This window comes from Labrus bergylta, chromosome 3 (genome assembly GCF_963930695.1).
Source record: "Labrus bergylta chromosome 3, fLabBer1.1, whole genome shotgun sequence".
Classification (NCBI taxonomy): domain Eukaryota; kingdom Metazoa; phylum Chordata; class Actinopteri; order Labriformes; family Labridae; genus Labrus; species Labrus bergylta.
Genome location: NC_089197.1, coordinates 22,975,065 through 22,998,351, shown reverse-complemented (window position 1 = coordinate 22,998,351; position 23,287 = coordinate 22,975,065). Strand labels below are relative to the sequence as shown.

Here is a 23,287-nt window from a genome sequence, read left to right as displayed (position 1 = left end):
ACAAACAGATGTCAGGTTCATTCATATGCCTCGATTGTATTTATTGGAATATCACAGGTAGTTTGTTCAAGTATTTCCATTCAACCACAAGTACTTTGAACATTTTACATGTTAACTTTCTGTCTGAGACAGCAGGGACACATGATTTCTGATCAATAGACAGCGGATGTCTAAATCAGTCAATCCATCACATTTTCTGCAGCATCAGTATTTAAAAAATCATCTCAACCTTAAACTATTAACGTCAATCAACATTTCAACAATGATTTAAATAAATGTTAATACAATAACATTTTGTTCAGACAGCTTCACTGTTTTGGCTTTTGCTCCTTTCCTCAAAATATATTCCATGTATTTGGTCCAACAGTCTGACTAAATACGTTACTGCTTTTTGGTGGGTGGAAATCCCTTTTACAGTCTTTTGTGTTCACATGAAACAGCCTCACAATTTAGGATTTCATAACTCAGATAAACAGTAAAATCCAGAGACAAGTATTCAATCTGGCTTCAGTTAATTGATGTGGAATAGATCATTCTTATCCAAGCCAGAATAAGATTTGGAGATTAAACAAATGTCAATCAATTCAGTACACTTTATCATTTTAAACTTCAGCTGCTTTAAAGGGGAATTTGCTGTTTAACTTTCAGTCTGATTAATCCATGTGTGTTTTGAACATGTTTAATTAGAGCTAAATGGGAAAGGACTCGCATAAAGCTCACTTTGGTTTTTTAACTTATTGGAGTGAGATACAAGGAAGTGATTCAAGTAAATAAAACCCCACACCAAGAGTTTTGACACCAATGACAGTCAAGCTGTCTCTTGTCTGCCAACCAGACAAACAGTTGTCTGTAAATTATATGAAAACCATTTTGTGCAGTTTGAACATCCATTTTTCTCTTACATTCACAAACTATCATTTTCCAACCCTCTTTGTTGCCCCTCAAGAGTTCGTGTGCTTTGTGGTGCTGCTCATGTCGGACACACTGCACAACCAGGCATAGTGTTTTGGGAGGCTTGCTGCTTTAGTTTTAAGCCTGTCTGTCAACTATTTTGTACAATATTAACAAAATGAATCTTCTTAGAAGGCATTCAGGCCCACAAGAACTTAACTTTGTACATGTCTTACTCAAATGATTTACCTCAAAGACAACTAATCACCATAGCACATGTGACTTTAAAGTATGAAAACTGATGAGTCACCAAGAAAACAATATCTCAAATGAGTTCCAAAATGTATATAAAAATGAAATACTAGCACACTCCTTTGCCCCAAATCTCACTTTTTCAACTTGTTTTGAGGTACTTATTAGCATAAAAATTAAACACTTGAATTGCTGTCATGCAAATAACACATCCACCAGTAATGCTGCTGTTATCTACAGCTCTATGTACTGTATGTGTGCATATCTATCAATTAATTGTTCTTTTATATTAGAGACAAATTCATGATTTGTTGATGAACTATATGCGTTTGAAACATAAAGCCTGGACCTGAAGTAGACCTGAGAGCCACAGCATGTTAATGTAAAGAAAGGTTTTTAGTCAACATGCAAGTTGAATGTACAGTTGGTATGTAACGATTAAAATCATTTTGACGTAGACTTTGTAAGATATAAAGTCCTCAGCTCCATATATAAATCAGGAATATGTTGCCTGCACAGGGTCAACATGGAGGAAGTCATTCTGTGCCTCTGAGGAGTGACTAAACATCAAAAACTGTTTTTACTTCAAGTAAAAAAAGAACATCACTAAAACATTAAAAAAAAACATGCAATAAAACTTTACATAAAGTTAAAGGCAAAGTGTCTAAAGTCACTTGGCATTGTGAGTCGTCTCCGACTACCTGACAGAGTAAAGAGCTGTGGAGCAGGCAGGTGTTATGATGTAGATGACCTGTTTGTTTAATGAGTGTCATGAAATGCTTCTCTTTCTTCATCAGTTCAAAAATAGCAGCACAGGGTCAAACACCCCCCCCACCCGTCTTCAACGTAGACTCTGCTGGCTATGCTGAAAATGTTCCTTTTAGCTGACGACGTCCTGATAGATGGAGTTGGTTGTAGTGAGGCCAAAGACGAAAGTTCCAATTGTAACCATGACAATGCCCATGCCCACCAATCCATGCCAGCTGAACCAGAGAGATCAACAAGAAAAACATGTAATCAAGAAAATATGTCTAGTCAAATCTACATTTTAAAAATGTATATTGACATCAAACATCTCTAAAGAAAACAGATCGGCCAACTCAGGATTTGTGATGTGGTTAGGTTCCTCTTATTCTTTTTCTTCATCAACAGTCATTAATTAAAATTTACCAAATAACACAGAGGACATGCAAGAATAATCTGCTACTCACCTTGCAGATCGGTTGTCCGTCTCTGCCAACTTTGCTTGAATCAAACACAAACCTGTAAAGTTAAAGAGACAGACATTACGATGTGACATAAAGATTTTACAGAGATCTGAACCTTGCTTAGGCCTTGCTCAGGTAGGAGTTTTAAAATCCAAACACACATAAGGAGAATCTTAACAGATATTTGTCTCCATAATCATACACATGCACACACTACAAGATATGAAAATCATGGCACATCAGATACTACAGGATTTTACTTAGATTATCGTTCCCAACAGACGAACGCACCACTTCACATGACCTCATGTAAACAATGGAGCAGCAGTTAAATTTGCGATTACAATGGTCTGTGTAGAGAGGACAAAACCATTTTCTTTTTTTAAGAGGACATATTCTCCCCCTTTTCCACCTTTTCAAACAGTCCCCTGTGGTCTAAATGAAACATCTGTGTTGTGCTTTGGTCAAAATATAATATGAATGAAGCACCAGAGGAGGTTTGTGACCCTGTATAAACCAGCTCTCTCAGAACGCTCAGTTTTGGTGTGTGTGTCTCTTTAAATGCTATGAGCCCCCCCCCCCCCCCCCCCCCTGAGTTTTCCCGGTAGACATCACTCCTCTGTAGCGAGAATACAATGGCAGACCTTCGCAAGAGTTTTGTTCTAGGCTGAGGGTGAAATCCATGGGTCAAGATATCAGGGAGGGGAGGTTTTTGTTTTTTTTAACCAGAATCCAGCTAGTGATGTCACAAGGAGAGCAAATTTGAAATGGAGCACTTTTATCTGTGTTGTAAGACTTATGCAGACTACTAACAAGAACTGGATGGGTTTATTTCACATTTTCTGGGTCGGTAGATTCAGGTTACCCAAATATATGTTCAAACACACTGTCGAAGTGGATTTTTCATAATATGTCCCCTTTAAACAAGTTTAAGTGAAGAAATGGGTGGGGAGGGGTGGACAACATTGTCTGTTCTTCAGCAAGAGTTTGATGTAAGATTGTAACCGTCATATGCATTAAAGTTGTCTGGCTAACCTGTGTGGGCTGCCTCTTGCTGCCAGTCGCCACAACTGTCCACTTATAACTATCCTCCCTTTTCTCTCGTGATTATTGCCGTCACACAAGATTTCTGCCAGACCCTTTCATGACTTAATCGTCAAGATTTTAAATCCTAAATCTCAGGCATGTTTGATATAAATCTGGGTGTCCCCGGCGATCTCCGAGCAGATCAGTTATGTAAAGATTGGCTCTTTATACCACTCACACTACAAGATAAACCAGGAAGATACTAGGTTCCAAGCCATCTTGACAGCAGACCTCAAATCGTAACAATTATCCTGTAGTCTGAGCCAGGCTTTACAGTGAGAGAAGTGTCACCTGGGAAGACAAAGATGAAACAGGCTGCTAATCCTCCAATCAGGGAGATCACCCGACCGATATCTGGGATGAAGAGTGCAAGGACCAGGGTGACGACAAACCACACCAGCGTCTGCAGGATCCTCCTCCTCTGTTCACGTCGCACACACACCTCTACCTGCTCACCTTGGAAACGCAGCCAGAGTCCTTCAATAACTGCCCTGAAAAGACACACAAACACACCAGAGTGCAGTGAGGAAATGTTGCATTGACTGCATAGTAAAATATGCACAAATCAGGGCCTATTTGTATCTTTGATGCAGAGCAGGGAAACACAACAGTCTGATCAGAAGGTTGTGAAGGCATGAACAGAAGTTTCCAGATTTCTTAAAGAGAGAAATGTTTCTGCTGATGGAAGTTTGATTGAACTACTGTACTGATTAAATATCTACATTGAGGTTTTGATTGAAAATGCTACTAAGAATTTCCCAATGTAGAGTTAACGAATTGGAGAACCAAGACCATTAAATCTCTGCATTAGCACCATCTTGACCTAATCTTAATATCTAAATTAATTGCAGGACATTTTGAAACAAAACATACAGTTGTAGATGTCATGAATCAGTTAAACAGGTTGACAGTTAAATTAATCTGAGTATCATCTGCCTAAACTAGAAACTGATATGATAACTGTATGAGGTGGCAAAGAGAAAGTACGTACATGTAAAAGAGACGAGCACTGACATGAACATGCACACATCACTCATTTTAGGTCTGTGCAATTTTAAAATGAGTGAGAGACAAAGAGTTTGCTGGGGAAGAGAAGAATAGTGGAAATCTTACCTGCCACAGAAGTGTAAAATGGGGTAAGAGGTGATGACACAGACGACAATGAAAGCTCTTGCAATGGCCACAGCGATATCATCAGGAGGGTAAGACATCAACACATCCTGGCTGACATTAGAGCCGAATGTCAGGAAGCCACAGACACCTGATGGAACAAAAGGTAGATGTGATGTAGACACAGAATAAGAGTTTTTTTCTCTCCTCATTTAAACTGACATTAAAACACTGAAACATTGAGACAATCACATGTTAATCATTCATCAACATCCGTACATAGGGTGGTTTATTATGACTGTATAATGTTTTATAATAAAATAAAATCTATTCACAAGTAATGTGAAATTAATCAAACAGGTTATTAGGACATTTATAACGTGTGTGTGTGTGTGTGTGTGTATATATATATAAGGGCTGTCAGCGTTAACTGTGATGTATTTAAGGTCTGAAATGAAAGCATTGATCTTTTTAGTAGCATTAATCACCTGTCACTTTGTCCTTTTAGGCGTAATGGAATCTCAAACAAGCGTTTAAAAATGTGATTAATCGTGATTACCGTAACTATTTAAATTCAGCTATGAATTGCTTCTTTTTTTTTTAATCCTTGTTTTACAGCCCTTATATATTTAAACACTTAATAAACAAGTGCACAACCCTACCTGTTCCTGTGTAAACGAAGAGACAGATTATCATGCTTAGAGTGACTACAACTCCCCAGGGTTTGATTTCCTTTTTGCTCATGCTGTCAAACACCGGCACACAGCTCACATGGCACTGAAGAGAGAGACAGACACATGTATCTGATTAATGCTCGACTCTGTTCAAAGAAAAGTTATTAGAACTGTATGAAACCTAAAGAAGAGATACCTGGAAACCAAAGCATATGGTGGGCATTGCATTGAAAACTGCAGTCCAGGAAGAAGCACTGAAACAAACACGAAAAATAAGCGGCTCAAGCAAAGCATGGTGACAAGGGTGCAGATGTTGCTGCCTTAATGAGGCTCAAATGATTAGTAAAAGCTGTAAGCTTTATAATGCTGTTCACTTCATAACAGGTGGGTTGTGTTCACCTGGTGGGAATGTAGCCCGGAGTAATCTCTCTATCTGGCCAGATGTACTTTATGATGACCACGATGGTAACATACCAGGTTCCCATCACACTCAGCATACTGCAAAGAGCAACACCAACTCAGACATGATCGTAAAAACAGGGTTGTTTTATTTTCATCCTAAATGAGAAAGTAAGTTTAAGATTTGTACCTGGCATACTTCTGAAAGCCAATCTCTTTGGGAATCGAGAGAGGCAAAATAATCAGGACTGCAGTAACAACAATGGTAAACTTGCGGTCGGTGTACCACAGATCACCGACTGTGTCACCCTCATGTCCCGCTGCTGCTATCACTGCAAAAAGGGGATTTAAAAAAAAAAGAAGAAAACAGGAATTTGAAAAACTTTGAAAATGACAAAGAAACAAAGACAAACTGGTTTAAACTGGGAGGGAATTAAGCAATTAAAATAATTGAAGTCAGAATCCATTCAGTTCACTTAAAAAAATATAATAATTCTGCACTGTCAGAGTTTGTCACATGAGACACATTTACTGACTGGTGACATCCATGATGCTCTTTGCACCCATCAATGATGGCAGAGTCCTATTATGCACCACAACTTCCTAAGATCAATGCACATAGGACTCAAATGTATGACTATGTGAATGTAGGTGATGGAACAATAAGATTAGCAGACTCAAAGCTAAGCTCTTATTAGAAGCATGTTTTAATTGTTACAGAAAATCTAAACTGAGTCCAATGAGAGTAAAAAACGGATAAAATGAGGCAGAACAAAAGTTGCTGTTATGAACAGTTGTATTGTAGAGATACTTACAGCGATCCAGCTGGTCTCCAATGACAATAAAGAAAGCAATACAAGTCCCAAAGGTGTAGACAGCAATCGCCACTTCACATATGACTCCTGTGACTTTCCCACAAGAAGCTCGAACTACTTCCTGATAAGTGCTTTCATTACTGACCTGCAGAAACCAGGAAGAAGATTCAGAAGTGGAAGTGTGTCTTTAAGTAGAAATGTATGCTTATTGTCCCTAGAGTTGATTGTGCATTAGTGAGGTGCAGTGTGACGGTGTAGGCTTCATTTTATACAGTCAAGTTTATGAATATTAACACTTGGGTTGATCAGTCACTGTCAGGTTTGTCACTGTGAAATGGGACATTAACACATTGTGAAAAGGGATATCAGATTCAGAATCACACAACAGTCTGACACTGGGTCTTAAAAACAGAAATCTACCAGAAACAGCGCTCTTATGATCAGCTACCTATTTTGTCACCAGTCTCCCACAGCAGCTTCATTCAGCTGTTTATTTTTGCAAACTATTGCAAAAACCAAGCACAGCGTTCTGCTTGTAAAGCTCATGTGACTTCAGACTTGTAAAGCTTATATTGTAACAGTGCAGTGGTGAACTTTAAAACACCAGCTCAAATAAAAGAGAACTTTAGAGTATAATAATTGCCAGTGTATTTGTTTTCTGGCATTGTGTTGCTTATGATATTTCAGGCTGGTAAAATGAGAATACTGACATTATTTAGCTATTTGTAAAGTGATTCAGGGTCATATGGCCACTCTCAAAATCCGAGCAGGTGTGTCTCAAGTTAACCCACAGAAGGAGCCGGGTTGATATCTTTGTTTAAGGTCTGGTTACAAAAAAAAGTTTTAGCCTTAGGCCGTTAAGTCCAGCCACTTGCGGAGTCAGCCATTCCCCAATGCTTCAGGACAAAGTTCAAACTGTGGATGTATTTTACAGAGAAATAAATTAATCAGATGTTTTTGTTTTTTTGTTCAAAACAATGGATGGAGTCCTGTTTATTTTTCCCAATGATATTGAAAGATGCACTGAGTCTGAGCCACCAGGAAGTGAAAGTGTGAGCATTTTTGCAACACACTAGCTAAAACCACTCATTACACAAGACTGTTCCAATTATGTCACCAGTGCTTAGCATAGAAAATGCTGAATTGGTTGAAAACGAGTCTGAAATAGAAGGCTAAAGGACACAGTGGATGAAATGTTAAAAGAAACAAGTGAAGAAGTAAATTAAAGACGTAAATTAAAACTTTAGGCACGGCAGAATCCGACACAAACCTTTGAGCAGTATCCGAGGATCACCAGTCCAGTAATGATGAAGATCAGCATGAACTGAAACACAGAAACAGGAAACGTCACATGACAGTTTCTTATCCTTTGTATAGATTGTGTATACGTTCGATCAGTGAGCAGTTTCCTGCTTAAACATCTAGTGAAAAGTGGTGTTTTCCTACTATGAAAGCCAGACTCTGACTGAAATTAGAGCCTGACCAATATACCAGTTTACAAATTATATACCAATATGTGCACATTAATGAATATCTGTATATCTGTCCTTGCATGTATGTTTCTGATATATGCCGGGATGGTCTAAAAATAAGACTCAGACTTTTCCACACCAAACACAATTTATGATTTTTTTTTTCTTCTTCTATAAAAGAACTGGAAATGACAGAAATTACTAAAAGCAAGTTTTGCTTTTATTTTATCAGTGAAATTGAACATAAGCAAACTGAATTACCCTTCGAGGATGAATACAGAAACCTGGATCTCTCCTTCAAAGTTAAAGTGTAGACTGTAAACCTGGCTTTTAAAGAGCTCTATGCAGTTTAAGTGCACAGAAAAAAGTATAGATGAGGCCAAGAAACTTCAGCAAAATACTTGCACTTAGTTACCACATACCTGGGGGCACTCTGTAGGAAGTAAATGAGCGGGGAGGATGTGTACTACGGGGGCCCGAAGGGGAGGGGAGGAGTAAGTTGAAGAGAACATTTTAATTTTAATTTTTGAAAAATCACGATTGTCCACAAATCTTTATCTAGAAAATCTAGATTTATCGCCCTATATGAATCATCACTCAAGAAGACCCTTCAGCGACTCATTTGAAAAAAAAAAAAAACTATCAAGTTTGTCAAATTTACCAGCCAGGTCTCAAGATAACAAAGTGTTGATCATTCACACGGTTTTTATGGGAGCAGAATTATCCTGCGGTTTCTTACTCTCACTCGCAAACTGAGTGATTACAACAAATACAAACAATGGAAGAGGCCGTTTGGAGGTGAAATACAACCTGTGGACGGGGGAATATATAGTGTCCTCACCATTTGTAGCATCACTCCTGCAGTTACTCCTCCCGCCATGTTGAAGGCCGCAGGGAAATTTAGTAGACCAGCTCCCAGGGCAGCATTCACTACAATAAACACTGCTCCAAAGGAAGACACCCCCCCGCTCCTTGTTCTTTCCATCTCAGGATTTGGGATAGAATCCACACTGGGGCTCTGCAAGAGCCAGGCCCGTTCTCCAGAGTCATGACTCCCAACTCCCGCCCAGTCTTCCGCATCGGCATTGATCGCCATGAGTCCACAGGCTGAAGCTCGGTCTGCTCAGCCTTACAGACCCCAGAAAATGAGTGTCAAACTTTCTGAATCCAAGTGGAGTAAGTTGATGAAAAAGTCAATGGCAGTTGATATGTTCGGTCCTCAGGAGGTAGCTGATGTTTCTCAAAGTTATCACCAGCGTCAGTCTGATGGTGGAGCCATGCAGGTATCTGTAATGAAATATTTTAGTTTACATTTGGATGTTCTTGCACGGAACAAAAAAACTAAACAAATAAAGTGCTCCTATGAATTAAGCCTACGTTGTAAACACATGTGAGGAGAGCATCTTTAAAACGTTTCCAGTGTTTTCTTGCAGAACCAGTAGTCCCAAGCTTAATCGTCAATTTTGTTTCCATCCATGAAAACACATCAACTGATTACATAGCCCATCCTTCTCATCTATGGTAAACGGGTGGGCATTTACTTTTTTGATGAAATCAAGCCATTGGCCCACAATGTCATTTTGGGAATATCAAAGTTTCTCTGTAGAGTCTTGAAGCACCTGTGGTTCCTTGAAGATAAGTTTTCGTTTATTTCTATCTTATCTTCAAATAGCAAACACCCACAGTGAGGAGCGAGTCCTGACCTGATACATTACCAGTGTAGATGTGTGAGGACTGAGGAGTGCATTCCTTCAACCAGCAAAGACTATGGCAGCTTGTAAGGCAGTTTCAACTCAAAAGTGCAACAAGGACTAGTAATGGAGACATCCTCAAATCAAACAGGCACACTGCACAGAGTTCACCGTCAACGCTGACATAAATGATCTCCTGTTAAATCCATAAGAAGCTTTAATAATGCAGAAAGATAATGTAGAAGAACTACAGCTGAAGTTAATATAGGATGAAGACCTGACCTCGTTTAACTTAATCTAGCCTATTTTAAACACTCATTCAGGTGCATACAAACGTACTGTTTAACCACTCCGTCTTTAAATGTCATTAGATTGTTGCTTTTCTTTTCTTTTACGTAACAATAACATCTGTCAACGCAGCCAAAGCTTTTGGCTTTTGTTTCCTACAATAGCTAGCTCGAAAAGGTTACACCTAGCTGATCACAAAATACAACCACGCTCATTTCACACCAAATAAAACACATATATAAACATTTCTATACATTTTATATCCGCTGTAATCTCGTCAAGGTAAAAAAAAAAAAAAAAAAAAGTGCTGATAATTAGAAACTGTACCTTGAGAGTTACTCAGCCTCCTCCAGCGCAGGTGACCACTGTCTGTTTGGCCAGCGCTTACAAAGCAAAGGATCATGTGACACTTTGTCACGTGACTGGAGTTCTGGTTGTTCTTCCGGTTGTTTAGAATTGTGGGTATTGTAGTTGTTTGTAATGGCACTCTATTTCTAAGAGGGAAGACCCTTGTGTGTCATTGGTTTAAAAAAAAAAAAAGACCAGCAGCCTATGTATTTAATGTCTAATGTCTGGCTTTAGCATCTGAATACAATCTTATAATAAAAATTATATACAAAGGATCAGTAACTCATCTTTGGAGCAAATCCCACCTCATTCACTTTTTTCATACTAAGAAATATAAATGATGGTCTTATATCTGAGCACAAATCATGAGTGTCTCAAGTGGTGGTGGGCTTTCTGTGTGTCCATGACTCAGTGGGATTTTGAGGCTCAGCTCCAGATGTACTCTTGTAAATTTGAATGAGGAGCATTTCTCAAAATCATCGCTTATGTTTTACTAAAAGAAAATCTATTACATTACAAGTTTTGAAGATGAGCATTAAGACATCTCCCATTATTATTATTATTCTAATTATGAAGTCTATCAATTAAAATCAGCTAGATTGACATTTTATGGAGGTACAAAAAACACACACATTAGAACAGATCATGACTCTATTACCATTTATTGTTTGTTCAATAAGGTACATAACCACTGATCCATTATTTATTGACAGAATGCAAAACATGGTAGTATAGGCAGACTTGTGGCAACCCCCACATTTGTAAATGCCACTTGTGTAACACTCTCAATGACAGACACATTCAGTAAATCAGGAAGTCTGAGAAAATATGAAGCATGTGTATACCGCATTTCTTTATGAACCGTCTAATGTTTACCTCAATCAGGAACTCCACTCACCTTATCAACCAAACAGAGACATTTGTATTTGTACCAAATATAAAGACTCCATTGTGAAAAGGTGGTTAAGAAATAGGATGTTCTGGGACAGTAGTGGAAAAACAAATTGAGGAAATAGTTCAGGGTATTGATCATTTTAATCTTCTGAGTTTACTTCTTTTTTGGTCTGTGTGCTTGTTTTCAATCAGGTGTTAGACGGAACTTACTGAGAGACTGTTGACATGTGATTAAGATAGACACCTCAAACAGTTGACAAATCCTGCTGAATAAAAGGAGTAAAGTAATCAGGAGACTACATTGCTGAGTGATTGATTAGCTCAGATGAACAGCCAGCAGTGAATTGATTAACTGAGGGAAAACAGAATCCTAATCTTGAAATAAAACAGTGCTTTCAAGCTCATAAAGTGCTATAACCCAACCATTTAAATTAAAAAGAACTCACATTTCCTACAGGCTTTCACAAGACAACAGCCATCTCAAATTATCAGCCTTATATTATCCCCAGTTCTGTTCTTTGATGTTTTAGAGTGAGTGGCAGGGGAAGCTGTTCAGTGAAATGTTGAGAAAAAAAAAAAAAAAGAGACAAACAAACTAAACTGTTTTTCAGCAGCAGCCATTCCAAGTTAAAATATCCAATCAAGAAAATGTTTAACTAAATAAATCTTTTCTAAAGGTGGAATGGAGGAGACAGAATAAGTGACGCACAAAGCTCCTTTTAACACGTCTGCTTTGATTTTGTAGCTTCCTCGGCAGGGTCCACTCTACTTTGTGACTGCATGGATCGCTTGTGCCAGGTAACCAACGTTCCCAGAGGAAATGCCTGCCATTGAGATTCTGCCATCCTTGGTCATGTACACTGAAAACTCCTTTGTAAGGCGCTCAACCTGCAGGACAAATAAACAAATCCACACATCAATATTTAGACAACAAAAATCACAGCAGCAGGCTTTTAAACATATGAAAGAAACACTAATTATTTTATTATAGGTTATATATCATATCATATGTATTATATATTTTCACTCCTCAAATATTATTTATTCTCCACTTTATTGAAGTGACTATGCACTAACAACTTCAATCTGCTCACAGTGCCTCCCCCCTTAAGCTGTCTTCAACATTTGAGGGGAATATACAGAGGGAGTTGTCTGTTAGTTTATCGATCGTTAATACTGATCTTCTACATATGAAAGAAGACAAATACAAAAATTGGACTGCATTAAGTTTGACTGCCTTAATACTTGTCAGGTCTGAGTTGACTCTTCAGTCTGGAGAGACAGTCCGTCATGCCTTGTATCCAATAATGCATTGTGTAGGACTGATTACCAAGTCTGTTTGTTGTTAGAAGTTTTAACACGTAAATGCTACTTATTGTAGCATTAGCAGTATTTCAGAGGATGTCATTTAATGCAGATACATTTCAGTATGTGTAAATCTGTAGTTTCTCTACATAACTGAGGGGACAATTACACTTCATGACATCAGCTCTCTTTCAGATCACAATTGCCAGAATCACAAAACAAGAAAATAATTAAAATGAAAGAAAAAAATTCTTCATTCACCTAATCTTCAATGTGTGAAGTTGTGAATGACCATAGTGATCAGGGTAAGGATTACTTCATGATGAATTCATCAATAAAGTTTTTTTTTTTTTTTTTTTTTTTTTTTTTAAAATCATACTTGGTGGAGGACCTTTTGACGCCCACCAGGGGGCAGCAGCCCACCATTTAGTTAAACACTGTTCTACTCCAAGAAGTGTTGAGCTGAGGAGTTAAGACTGATAGGAGCCTAGAAAAACTTCTTTCAATCAGTAAACTCTCAGTTAGTCAACTTTTTATTTACAAACACTGTATATGAGATGTACAGAGAGAAACATCAATCAACCAGGTATTTATTATTTGTACCAAGTAACAACTCCAGAATATGAGCACTCTCTCTTTCTGTACATTAATCTGTTGAAATACGATGTTTTTCCTTCCACTTTCAATGAAGAGCTGATCAAAGTGAAAACACAAGCTCTTTGATGAGACTAGGCAACTCCACTGATACTAAATTATAATATCAAAGTAAATGCTCCTGAGTATGTGTTTAATTAAAATGAATGTTACCATGGATTCATTTTCTAATGCAGTGATCCAAGCTGGTGAACTAGGCATTACATTTTTTTTTTTTTTTTTTTAATCTTTAAAAAAAAGGTACCTATCAGCACCTTTAAAGCTTACTCATTTATACATTATAATCGTTAATGTATTACAGAAACTTTGAACAGATACCACACAACAAACATTCCTACGAGGTTACGGATCTCTGCTGCTGGCTGTAGCTTCATTTTTAATAGACACACCGACACAAAAACACTTGAAGGAATCTTGGTGTTCATGCGTTACTTTTAATGACAGCTGTACTTTTCTATCAGAAAGGTATCCTTAAATGACTTCTTCCCCTGATTTATGACTCTGTCCACTATCCTATCTCTACAATAAAAGGCACAAAAAGCCCCCAAAAAAATAAATAAATAAACAAAATTATTATTATTATTTTTGTTTTACTTGAGCTTCAAGGGGGGCGGGGGGGCGGGACCCCTTAATATAATGAAAGGGGAAACACTGACAGATATTAGAGCTGGATTGAGTTTTTCATTTAAGTATTTACGTACAATTTTAATTATGAAAATTTACATTTTTGTTCCCTGTGGTAAAATAAGTAGACAATGTAAGTGTACCTGTTCTGGTTTGAGGCCAGTGAAGCAGAACATCCCGATCTGATCAATAACGTGCTGCCAGTTGTTGGAGGAGCCCTCCTTCTTCAAACCGGCCACCAGCTGTTCTCTCATCTTAATAATACGATTAGCCATACCATGGACCTCCTCAAGCCTGGGATCAGTGACAGCACGGAGACAGATCAAGAAATCAGTGAAAGAGGGATACTTGAGCCTTTAGAGTTTTTACAAAAAATAAAAGAAAACAAAAAAGCACATACCACAGTGAGTACAGATCTGGTGTGTTGAGAATGGTTGAAGCAATTCGGGCACCATTCATGGGCGGGTTTGAGTAAATGGGTCTGATGAGGATTTTGATTTGAGACTCGACCCTCTTCGCCTCCTCTGCATCGCTACACACCACAGAAAAGCCTCCAACACGCTCACCTGGGAATAATAACATACACATATTTACAAACTCATTTCTGACAAGAGTTTGTGTAAAGCTGCTGAAACTGATAATCTCATTATCATGCCTTAAACCAAGTTCAATAATGAGGAGAAGGCATCATGAATGAAAGAATAAGCACAAAGCATAATTATGGACTCACCACATTGTTAGAATTGAACAGTCAGATAAACATGTTGTACATTTATAAACAGTAAGGTGTGTTTTAGAACATTTTGAGTTTATACATGACATGAGTAGATACCCAAAACAGATGAGCCTTAACCGGTTTGTAAAGTGTGAATGGTGTCTCACTGTGACTGAACTTTTTTATAATGCTGAATATCAATGTTCTTACATTATTAAACAGTTTTTTTTTAATTCTTAATTATTATTTGCCCACTCAAAGCTGGAGAGAAAATCCTGAGTTAAAATCGTATAACTGGCAGTGATAACCAATCAAGTGAAGATTAACTTCTTTGTCTCACATTATGCAGTGATTTTAAGACTTTCGTTAGTTTTATTGCTTCTCTGTGGCTTGCATAAAATTAACTCTAGCTACAACACATGTTGATGTAATGAAAATTGTTTCTCATTATGTAACATACAATTTTATTTCAATAGATTTTGTTGCATTGAAAAAAATATCACAAATTACAAAAAGGTTAAAACCTACTAACTTTAAGTTGTCATAACTTATATTTTAATTTTTTAAAAAGCTGACCATAGAGCCCCATGTTCTTGGCAAAGGACTGGGACAGAAGGACGTTGTGTCCCTGCTCGATGAAGTAGCGAACAGCCCAGGCATCCCGATTGATGTCTCCACTGGCGAAGCCCTGATAGGCCATGTCAAAGAACGGGAGCAGATTCCTTTTCTACAACGTGAAAAAAAGGAGAAGGCAGATAGGAGAATAACGCAGACGGACATGACTTGTTAACAATGTGTCAAGAGATAACAGATAGATATGCTACAGGCTTTATCATTGAAACTTGAACTGTCAGAGACATCAGACTATGAGATAAACACGTCCTGATACTTTCTCAAAACGGTAAAGTGCAACATTTTCACAAATCTTAACAGAGAGGATTCACACTCACCTTGACAAGGTCAGAAATCTCCTTCCACTGCTCTGGCTTTGGGTCAACACCAGTGGGGTTGTGAGCGCATGCATGCAGCAGGATCACACTCTGCTCTGGGATTTTCTGTGGCAGAAAAATATTTAGTCAACCCTACAACATAGATAACAGACTGTGAGTTTGAAGGCTTCCCAAAACAAACCACAGACCAGGTGACTATGTTGAAAATAGTTAACAACTTAAACACAAATTAAACTGAAAGTCACGTGTTGTCTAGGAAATCAACTAAATACTCTTATGATTATGTTTTCAATTGAAAATAAAAGATTCTTAACTTCATTTATCCAATATCATTTAAAAAGAAACTAGCTGTCAGAAAACCCTGAGTTTTTTTTAATCATCTCCACACATATCCCTCCGTCCTCCTCGTTAAATCATCATTAATGTCTCACAGAAATGTCTTCAAGAGCTCCTTTAAAGTCAAATCCGCAGGTGGAAGCATCGTAGTATCTGTATGCTTTAAGCTGCATGCCAGCGTCTCTGAAGATAGGTGTGTGGTTTCCCCAGGAGGGTTTGGGCAAGTACACATCACGTGGACCTCCATGGAATCGAGCCTGTGACAGAAAGAGAAGATCGGGTTAGAGATGACCAGACTGAACTAAAGGTTTGTTTGTGCTAAGTGACGAAATCAAGAAGTCCTCACCAAGAAGTTGGCTCCAATGCGCAGAGATCCGGTTCCTGAGATGGTCTGGACGGTGATGTTCTGTGGGGAGGACAGAGAGTTCACATCTATTTGGGCCTTAAACTGTCACCTAGGTTTAGAGGTTTAAACAACACTCAACTCACCCTGCCGCTCTTCAGGACCTCATTATCGGCACCGAAAGCAAGCTGGGCGCAAGACTTGGTAAATTCTCCCAAACCAGTGATGCCGAGGTACTCCTTATCCAGCTGCTTGGATGCAATAATAGCCTCTGCCTATAATAGGAAATCAACAGGGTTTAAGACAAAACAACTGTCCTTGATTGGTCCTAGAGGTTGACTTTACAGCTGTGTGATGATGCTTTGTGCCTCATGTCAACTAATCGCTTATCAGGAGAGAAAATCTAAAACTGTGACTGAGCAGGACTATGACAGTGTGTAGACAAAAACACTTGTTTACCTAACATTTTTTTCTTTCCCCAAGTTTGACTTTTTTTTCTTAGCACTCACTAATAAGGGAATTGTAGCACAGGTGTTATTGTTGCATACTTTATTGTAGCTGTTGTAACCTCCTGTTTCTTTACAGGTCTGTAACTGTCTGCTCGCAGCAGCATATGCCTTAAGTTTTGCATATAAATATCTTTGCTAGTTGGAAGAAGCATTACCTTCTCATGTGGTTTTATTGATAAGTTCATCAACGACTATTCGACATCGACTTGACTATTACCACATGACTGTCGACTTGTAAAAAAATCTGAAGACTTGCAACCTCTGACTGGTACTACATGCTTTGTATAACATACATGAACGTTTAACACTAATCAATAGGCATAACACACATTCTCATGGTTACAAGGCAACAAGAAAAATCATTGAGATGTATGTTTGAACCCAAATTAAGTGAATGCTTAGAGATTCAGGAACACAGAAGGTTTTAAGGGTCGCAGAAGCTGAGCTCAAAACAATTAACAATCAAATGACCTTAGTAATCCCTCCATTTCCAAAGTAATAAAATCACATAATAGTGGTGTACTACGGTTCTTTTGAGCAGTGATTCTAAACCTCAGGGTCTTGGCTTTAGAAATGTAGCCAATAAATAATCGATTAAGGAAAGAGTTTAGAGGTGTGTGATCAACTTACACGTCTTCAATAAACAGGCTGTTATGCCATACCTTTACAGGGGTGGTTTCAGGGGTTGAGCTCTTAAAAACAATGGGCCTCATTCAGGAACCGTTCTTAAGAACAAATGTGTTCTTAAATCCTACTTATGAACTTTTCAAGGAGATTCTGGGATTCATCAATGTTTTCTTATGGGTGATTTGTTATTTGGTAAGAACAGAATTTACTAACACTCGGGAGCACTCTAATGCACATCTGAGTGCTGAATGGCTCGGTCAACATGACTGGCTATTGCATTTTATTGAAATCTGCAGTTGTATAATATTATAGGCTTTACTTTTAAATATTTTGTTCCATAATTAATACAATACTTAACAGTGGTCTTTTAAACATACACATGACATTTAAATTCACTACATTTATTTATTATATGAGTTTATTGCATCCCATGCGTCTTTTTAGTGTGTGTGTTCCTGTGTAACCATTACATACACTGCTGAATAAAACAGCTTGTTTTCTCCTGACCTCCACTTCACAACAGTTTCTTCTCCGTTAGGAGTCCAGTATTCTGTCGGCGCCATCTTCCGCACTCTGTTAGCCATCTCCCCAACATTATTTTTTGCTACCACCAGCATTTCTTTCTATATGTCTGCAGGGCCCTGCACGCATCCTGCACTCATGCCCTTTTATGGGCATTAGTGGGCAGTTACCTACGCTAATTGGGAACAACAGGCACATGCTTTCAACTTACGGACACAAGTAGTTAAAAACAGCTGCGAACTAATCAGTAATTTAAGAACACGTTGGTGAATCTGACGGAGAGTCTTCTTAGAAAACTTCTTCAGAACAACTTTAGAAATCTTACAAAATCTCTCTCTAACTGGCTAACTGTCACGTGGTTATCGTATCTCCTCTGACTCTTGATTAAAAGAACAGGGACAAAAGTTGCATTTACAAACACTAAAAGCAAGGAGGCGAAGAAATCAAGCTTAGTGAATTGTGATGTTGGTCGGTCAATCAATTCGTGCGCCGCTCCAGGCTTCAGCACCACACTGTTACAGGAGGGTGGACAGGAGGTAGTGAATAACAAACAGGGTACTCAGTGCACAGACGTTCTCAGGTTTTAATCGGTTTCAAGATCACACAATGAAAAAATAAATTAATAATCTGTGGCACAGTGAGAAATGACTGGACTGTCACTTTATTGTGTTATTATTGCGAAAAGGTTGAAAACCACTGCTTTTCAGATTTCAATCATAACTCAAGTTCCTATTATGATTTCTTTTTTTTTTTTTTGCTTGGGCTGGGTCATACCTTGCGGACACAGCTGAGCACGAAGGGCTTGCCCTGGTCATCCCTGTAGGCTCCCACCCCCAGGTTCATCTTCTTGGGGTTGGAGTCCTTCTTGAAGGCCTCGCTGACTCCCAGGATGGGATCTGGGGGTCCCATCTGCACTCCACCCCACCATGAGCTGCGAAGACACAAAATCATATGAACGTTGATGTGGGCAGGATGACAAAGAGTGGAAAGAGTCAAGAGTTTACTGAACACTTCATCGGAGTGTACAGCACTAAAGAACTGATTTTTTCTTTACAAAAGGTCATGACATGTGCTACTTCTTAACATTACATGGCATTAGGTGATACTGGTTACAGTAATGTGATGTCCGTCTTAGCCGTGCTCCTGGTTAACAAGTGTAGACTTAATGCGTGAGCTTAACTCCTCATGTGACCTGAGAAAACACCGACATAAATGCACACAAGAAACACATGCTCAGTGGGCACTCAATGTGTTTCATGAAACAAACATCAATATCCACTCAGAGGGTCCAGAGTCCAAAAACAAGAGTAACAGATAATCTGGGCATAAAAAAACACTGCTTATGTCATTACTCCTGCGTTCACAAAGTCCCAACTTCTACCATAATAAAAGAACAACAGTATGTGTAATTTCAAATAATTACATTTATGAAAGCCCTTTTTGTAAACCATGTGTTACCCTTTTTTTACTCTTTGCCAACCTCTTCAATACAATAATCAAAATAAGTTGTGTGTGTTTCATGCTGCTCACTGCGAGACAAAGTTATTGAAAGCTGAAAAGTTGTGTATATATAGTTTTTATTCTCATAAACGCACTAACTGTAATGTTGTTAATAAACCATTCTGACAAACAAACCAAATGAGTAATACCTGTGCAAACACAGAAGTTAGAGAAGAGGAAGGAGTAGACGTTAAAGACACTCCGACCTCATAACCTCTTGTCTGGCACAATTTGTAGCTCACCATGTAGATGGCATGTGGTAAGGCTGTTTAAATACATTTAAACAAATTGCGACTTGCTACTACAACATATCAAATATTTCATCAGGTTTCATTAGAATAACTTTTAAAACATTTCAATTGTTTTAAAAATGTTTCTTTCTTATTGAAAGTCTTTACACTGGTGTAGGTGTCAATATAACATCAAATGCAACAATTTCTCATAAAATATAATGTCAAAAAATAATGTTTCTGGAGAAAATATTGGTATATGATGGCAAAAGCATACAAGGCAAAACACCCAACACTTCAGGCACATTAGCACAAATGTTTCAGGCTGTAGTTATTCTTTGAGTGATATCCTGGAAAAAACATCTGAGTCATCATCTGCTCATAGTGTTGGTCATCATGGTTTAAAGAAGCCAAAAAAGAAAAGCTTCTTTGAGTGATTATCTCAGTCAACATTATGAAGAAAATCATTAAATGTTATTAAAATACTTTTTACAAATAAACTGCAAATTGTTTTCATTGGTGTTTAAAGGCTTGTTAAACCAGCTTACGGCTTTGCAGCTGGATATTTGGCTTCTATGTTTTAAAGGACTGCTCAGTATTTGATATATTCTTATCATTGTAACCTTCTGTTCTTTAGACAAACACATTAAATGCATTCCATCAGAAATCTGTTTGATTAATGAAGGTTGTTGCAAGTTGTGAGCCTCGCTGCACTGCTGCTCACACATTGTCTCAGGTTTCTTCTACTTTGTAAATCATCTAAACTTTGCAGCTAAATTTAGGAGGGAACACTTTGCAAAAGGGCAAGAGTCGCACATATGCTGTCCAATATAATGATAAGAAGTACGGGCTCTGGACTCAGTTCATACTATTCTAAAAATAGTTTAGCTTTACAGATTGAGGTACACTATTTAATCCTGAAGCACAGATACTTACAGCAGTAGATTTCACATTTAAAGCCCTAGTTTACAACGCAATTCAATGCAGTGATGCAAAACAGACATGCAATGCAATGCATGAAACATGAATGAACACATTTAGAGCAGCTTAGAATATAAAGACTGTGTCAGACATGAATTACTTCCATAAGTAAATAATGTACACTGTAGTTTAGTGAGCTGCTTTATGGTGTAATGTAAATGCTGTTGTGACAACTATGCTATAAACTTTCACAGTTCAAGATTAGATAAGATATTGTTTATACAGAGAAGTAAAATAGTAATCTACTCATAGATAAATATTTATATTTATATGGCCATGAATAAAGTAACTCTAATGTTCTATACATTGTGAATGTATTGTTGGAGTTTTACTTGTGAGGAGTAGTGACTATAGCAAAGATGCTACAGAAAGTAAGTGCATGTGGGTTCAATGGATCTGATCGTAGCTGCCAAGTGTATGTACACAGAACCTTTGAACAGCTAAACTTCAGCATTTACACAAACATCAGAGACTGACATGTTATCAGTGACCAATAGACAAGAGGCCTTGTTCATGTTACAGGGCAGAAAGAAAAAGGTGTTTTCCTTTCCAACCAAATACTGTTGAAACAATTGGTTAGTAATTCTGGGGAGAATACCTATTATATTTGATGTTATTCTTGAAAGCAGACAATGCGTTTCAATATGAGATATGAGGAACAAACGCTGTAACACGCCCACACAGAAACCTGATAGCAATAGCACAAACCAAACCCAAAGTTACAGCAATGTGGATCGAAAAAAATAAATAACAAATACACAGAGAGAGTTACAAACAACGTCAACATTTACAAGAGCCACATATAAAATTGTGTCTGTAAATAAATGCGCCGAAGTAAATCTAAAACAAATTTGCCCTCCAAGCAGACCCTGAAAGGACAACCATGGCTACGTTAGCTGCTAGAAATCAGCCAATCAGCGATCAAAGGCGGAACACGACAGCCAATCAACTCGCAAGGACTTCACCGACTACGACAAGTCGCTAAGCTCAAACTGCACGGGGTGAAAAAACAGGTTTCCAAATCGCGCTCCCTGCAAAATCCTGGAGGAAGACGCCTCAGAAAAAAAGGAAACAAGTCAACGAGCCCGTTTTAAACATGTATTATTTGTACCACATCTTCACCTGCCGAGCCACACACTGACGATCACTTCTACACACCTTGCGAAGGGATTAACTGGGACGTCTTGACAAACCAGCGTGACTTTCACCAGAAACGACCCTCAGTGATAAATTACCTCCATCAAGTTACCTCTAAGGTCAACACGAGGATGTATATCACAACAGGTGCAGTCAGTAAATCTGTGACGTTTACCTACAAATCTAAATGAACATTAGCATCTGTGCTCACGCCACACTAGTTAACCTCACACACCACGCCGGGCCTATACAAACCATTTGACCCCTGTCTATTTAACACAGCTGATATAGGCGAGATAATCTCAGAGCTGTTCAATCTTAGCATGAGTTTGATTGCTGAGTGAACTGTTCACATTTACCCATAAATGACGAGTTTGACTGCTGTTCAAATTAGAGACTGATGTCACGTCACGCTGCTACAATACCCAGACTAAGTTACTGTGCAGGAAAGTCTCCATGTCCTTTGGTTTCGAGCGTGTAATTTCTTTGTATTTTACCTGTTGCGGGTGGAAAAAGCTCCCAGGGATGGGGAAATGTTTCCCAAACAGAGGATCACCTTGTTTGACTTGAGCAGGGCCATTGCTGTGCTGCGCTTGGGAGCTGAGCCTGGTAGGATGTGGACGGATGTGAAGGGCAGGCTCGACGACGACGGCGCCACTTTGCTTGTACGCGCTGACGTCAGAGGAGCGGTACCATGAATGTTTTATAGAAGGTGAGCGAGTGCGTCACTTAGATCAATTTTTCTTCTTTTCACCTCTTCAAGACAGCTCTCCTCTCTTATCTGCAAACAGCTTGCTCCTGTTTTTAGTGCTGGTGATTCTGTTATGTGGATTGATGAGCTCTTGCTAAAATGTATGTAAAATGTATACATGGTTTCTATATTATATATCACTAGAGAAGTAATTCATGTCTGACACAGTCTTTATATTCTAAGCTGCACAAATGTGTTCATTCATGTTTCATGCATTGCATTGCATGTCTGTTTTGCATCACTGCATTGAATTGCGTTGGAAACTAGGGCCGGTGTATCTCTATTAACTTAACTATTGCATCTATATCTGCATGTATATTTGCATCTCTAGGTGGGTGAGGGAGGGGTTGGTGGTGTGGTAGAGCTCTGTGTATGTGTGAATGTTAATGTCTTGTAATGTTTTCTATGTAATGTTTCTTTTTGTCTTTTCATTTGTGTAGAGGACCCCCTTGAAAACGAGATGGTGCATCTCAAGGGGCCATCCCTCCAATAAAAATTTCAAATATATTAGACCCACGACGAAGGCCTGAAATTACAATATGACTGCTAATCTTTAAACTAAAGTTGTTTGGAGAATGCAGCAAAGGAAGGAGAGGAAAGCCCCAAACATAAATCCAATAACATTTTGTTTATTTTAATTTTACTCATCAATTTGCATAATGATGTCTTCATGATATTAAAAACGTAAGAGGTATTAAGACGTTACAAAGAAAGTATAAAACAGCATGTTAAAAAATCGAGTCATTAATTTAACTTGTGTGTTCCAAAAATTGTGCCTGAATCAATTATTAAAACAACTGACCAAAAGTAATCGTAATATCAAAGTCCATCCAACATTTTTATGCCTATTATTGCATGACAATCTTGATAATACATCTAGGCCTGTCAATTTAATGTTGCATAGTAAAGTTACTTTACCTACGTCAGTGTATCTTAATCTATAGTGATATATAATATTTTATATATTATTATTAT

The 23,287-nt window shown here is 38.2% G+C and overlaps 2 protein-coding genes across 2 annotated transcripts; both read right to left on the bottom strand.

The window, feature by feature from the left end:
• Nucleotides 1–24: 24 nt before the first annotated feature.
• On the bottom strand, nucleotides 25–10,315 carry slc38a7 (solute carrier family 38 member 7). The gene is made up of 12 exons (XM_020661130.3): nucleotides 10,214–10,315; nucleotides 8,749–9,194; nucleotides 7,706–7,759; nucleotides 6,436–6,580; nucleotides 5,811–5,952; nucleotides 5,621–5,719; nucleotides 5,418–5,475; nucleotides 5,210–5,324; nucleotides 4,551–4,698; nucleotides 3,729–3,928; nucleotides 2,355–2,406; nucleotides 25–2,126 (listed from the first exon to the last, which is right to left on the bottom strand). The coding sequence occupies exons 2-12, from the start codon at nucleotides 9,001–9,003 to the stop codon at nucleotides 2,024–2,026; spliced, it is 1,371 nt and encodes a 456-aa protein (XP_020516786.2). The 5' UTR covers nucleotides 9,004–9,194; nucleotides 10,214–10,315; the 3' UTR covers nucleotides 25–2,023.
• Nucleotides 10,316–10,877: 562 nt separating this feature from the next.
• Nucleotides 10,878–22,219, bottom strand: got2b (glutamic-oxaloacetic transaminase 2b, mitochondrial). Its single transcript, XM_020625592.3, has 10 exons — nucleotides 22,059–22,219; nucleotides 18,488–18,644; nucleotides 16,202–16,330; nucleotides 16,059–16,118; nucleotides 15,808–15,969; nucleotides 15,377–15,481; nucleotides 15,003–15,153; nucleotides 14,112–14,277; nucleotides 13,855–14,005; nucleotides 10,878–12,016 (listed from the first exon to the last, which is right to left on the bottom strand). The coding sequence occupies exons 1-10, from the start codon at nucleotides 22,139–22,141 to the stop codon at nucleotides 11,894–11,896; spliced, it is 1,287 nt and encodes a 428-aa protein (XP_020481248.1). The 5' UTR covers nucleotides 22,142–22,219; the 3' UTR covers nucleotides 10,878–11,893.
• Nucleotides 22,220–23,287: the final 1,068 nt, after the last annotated feature.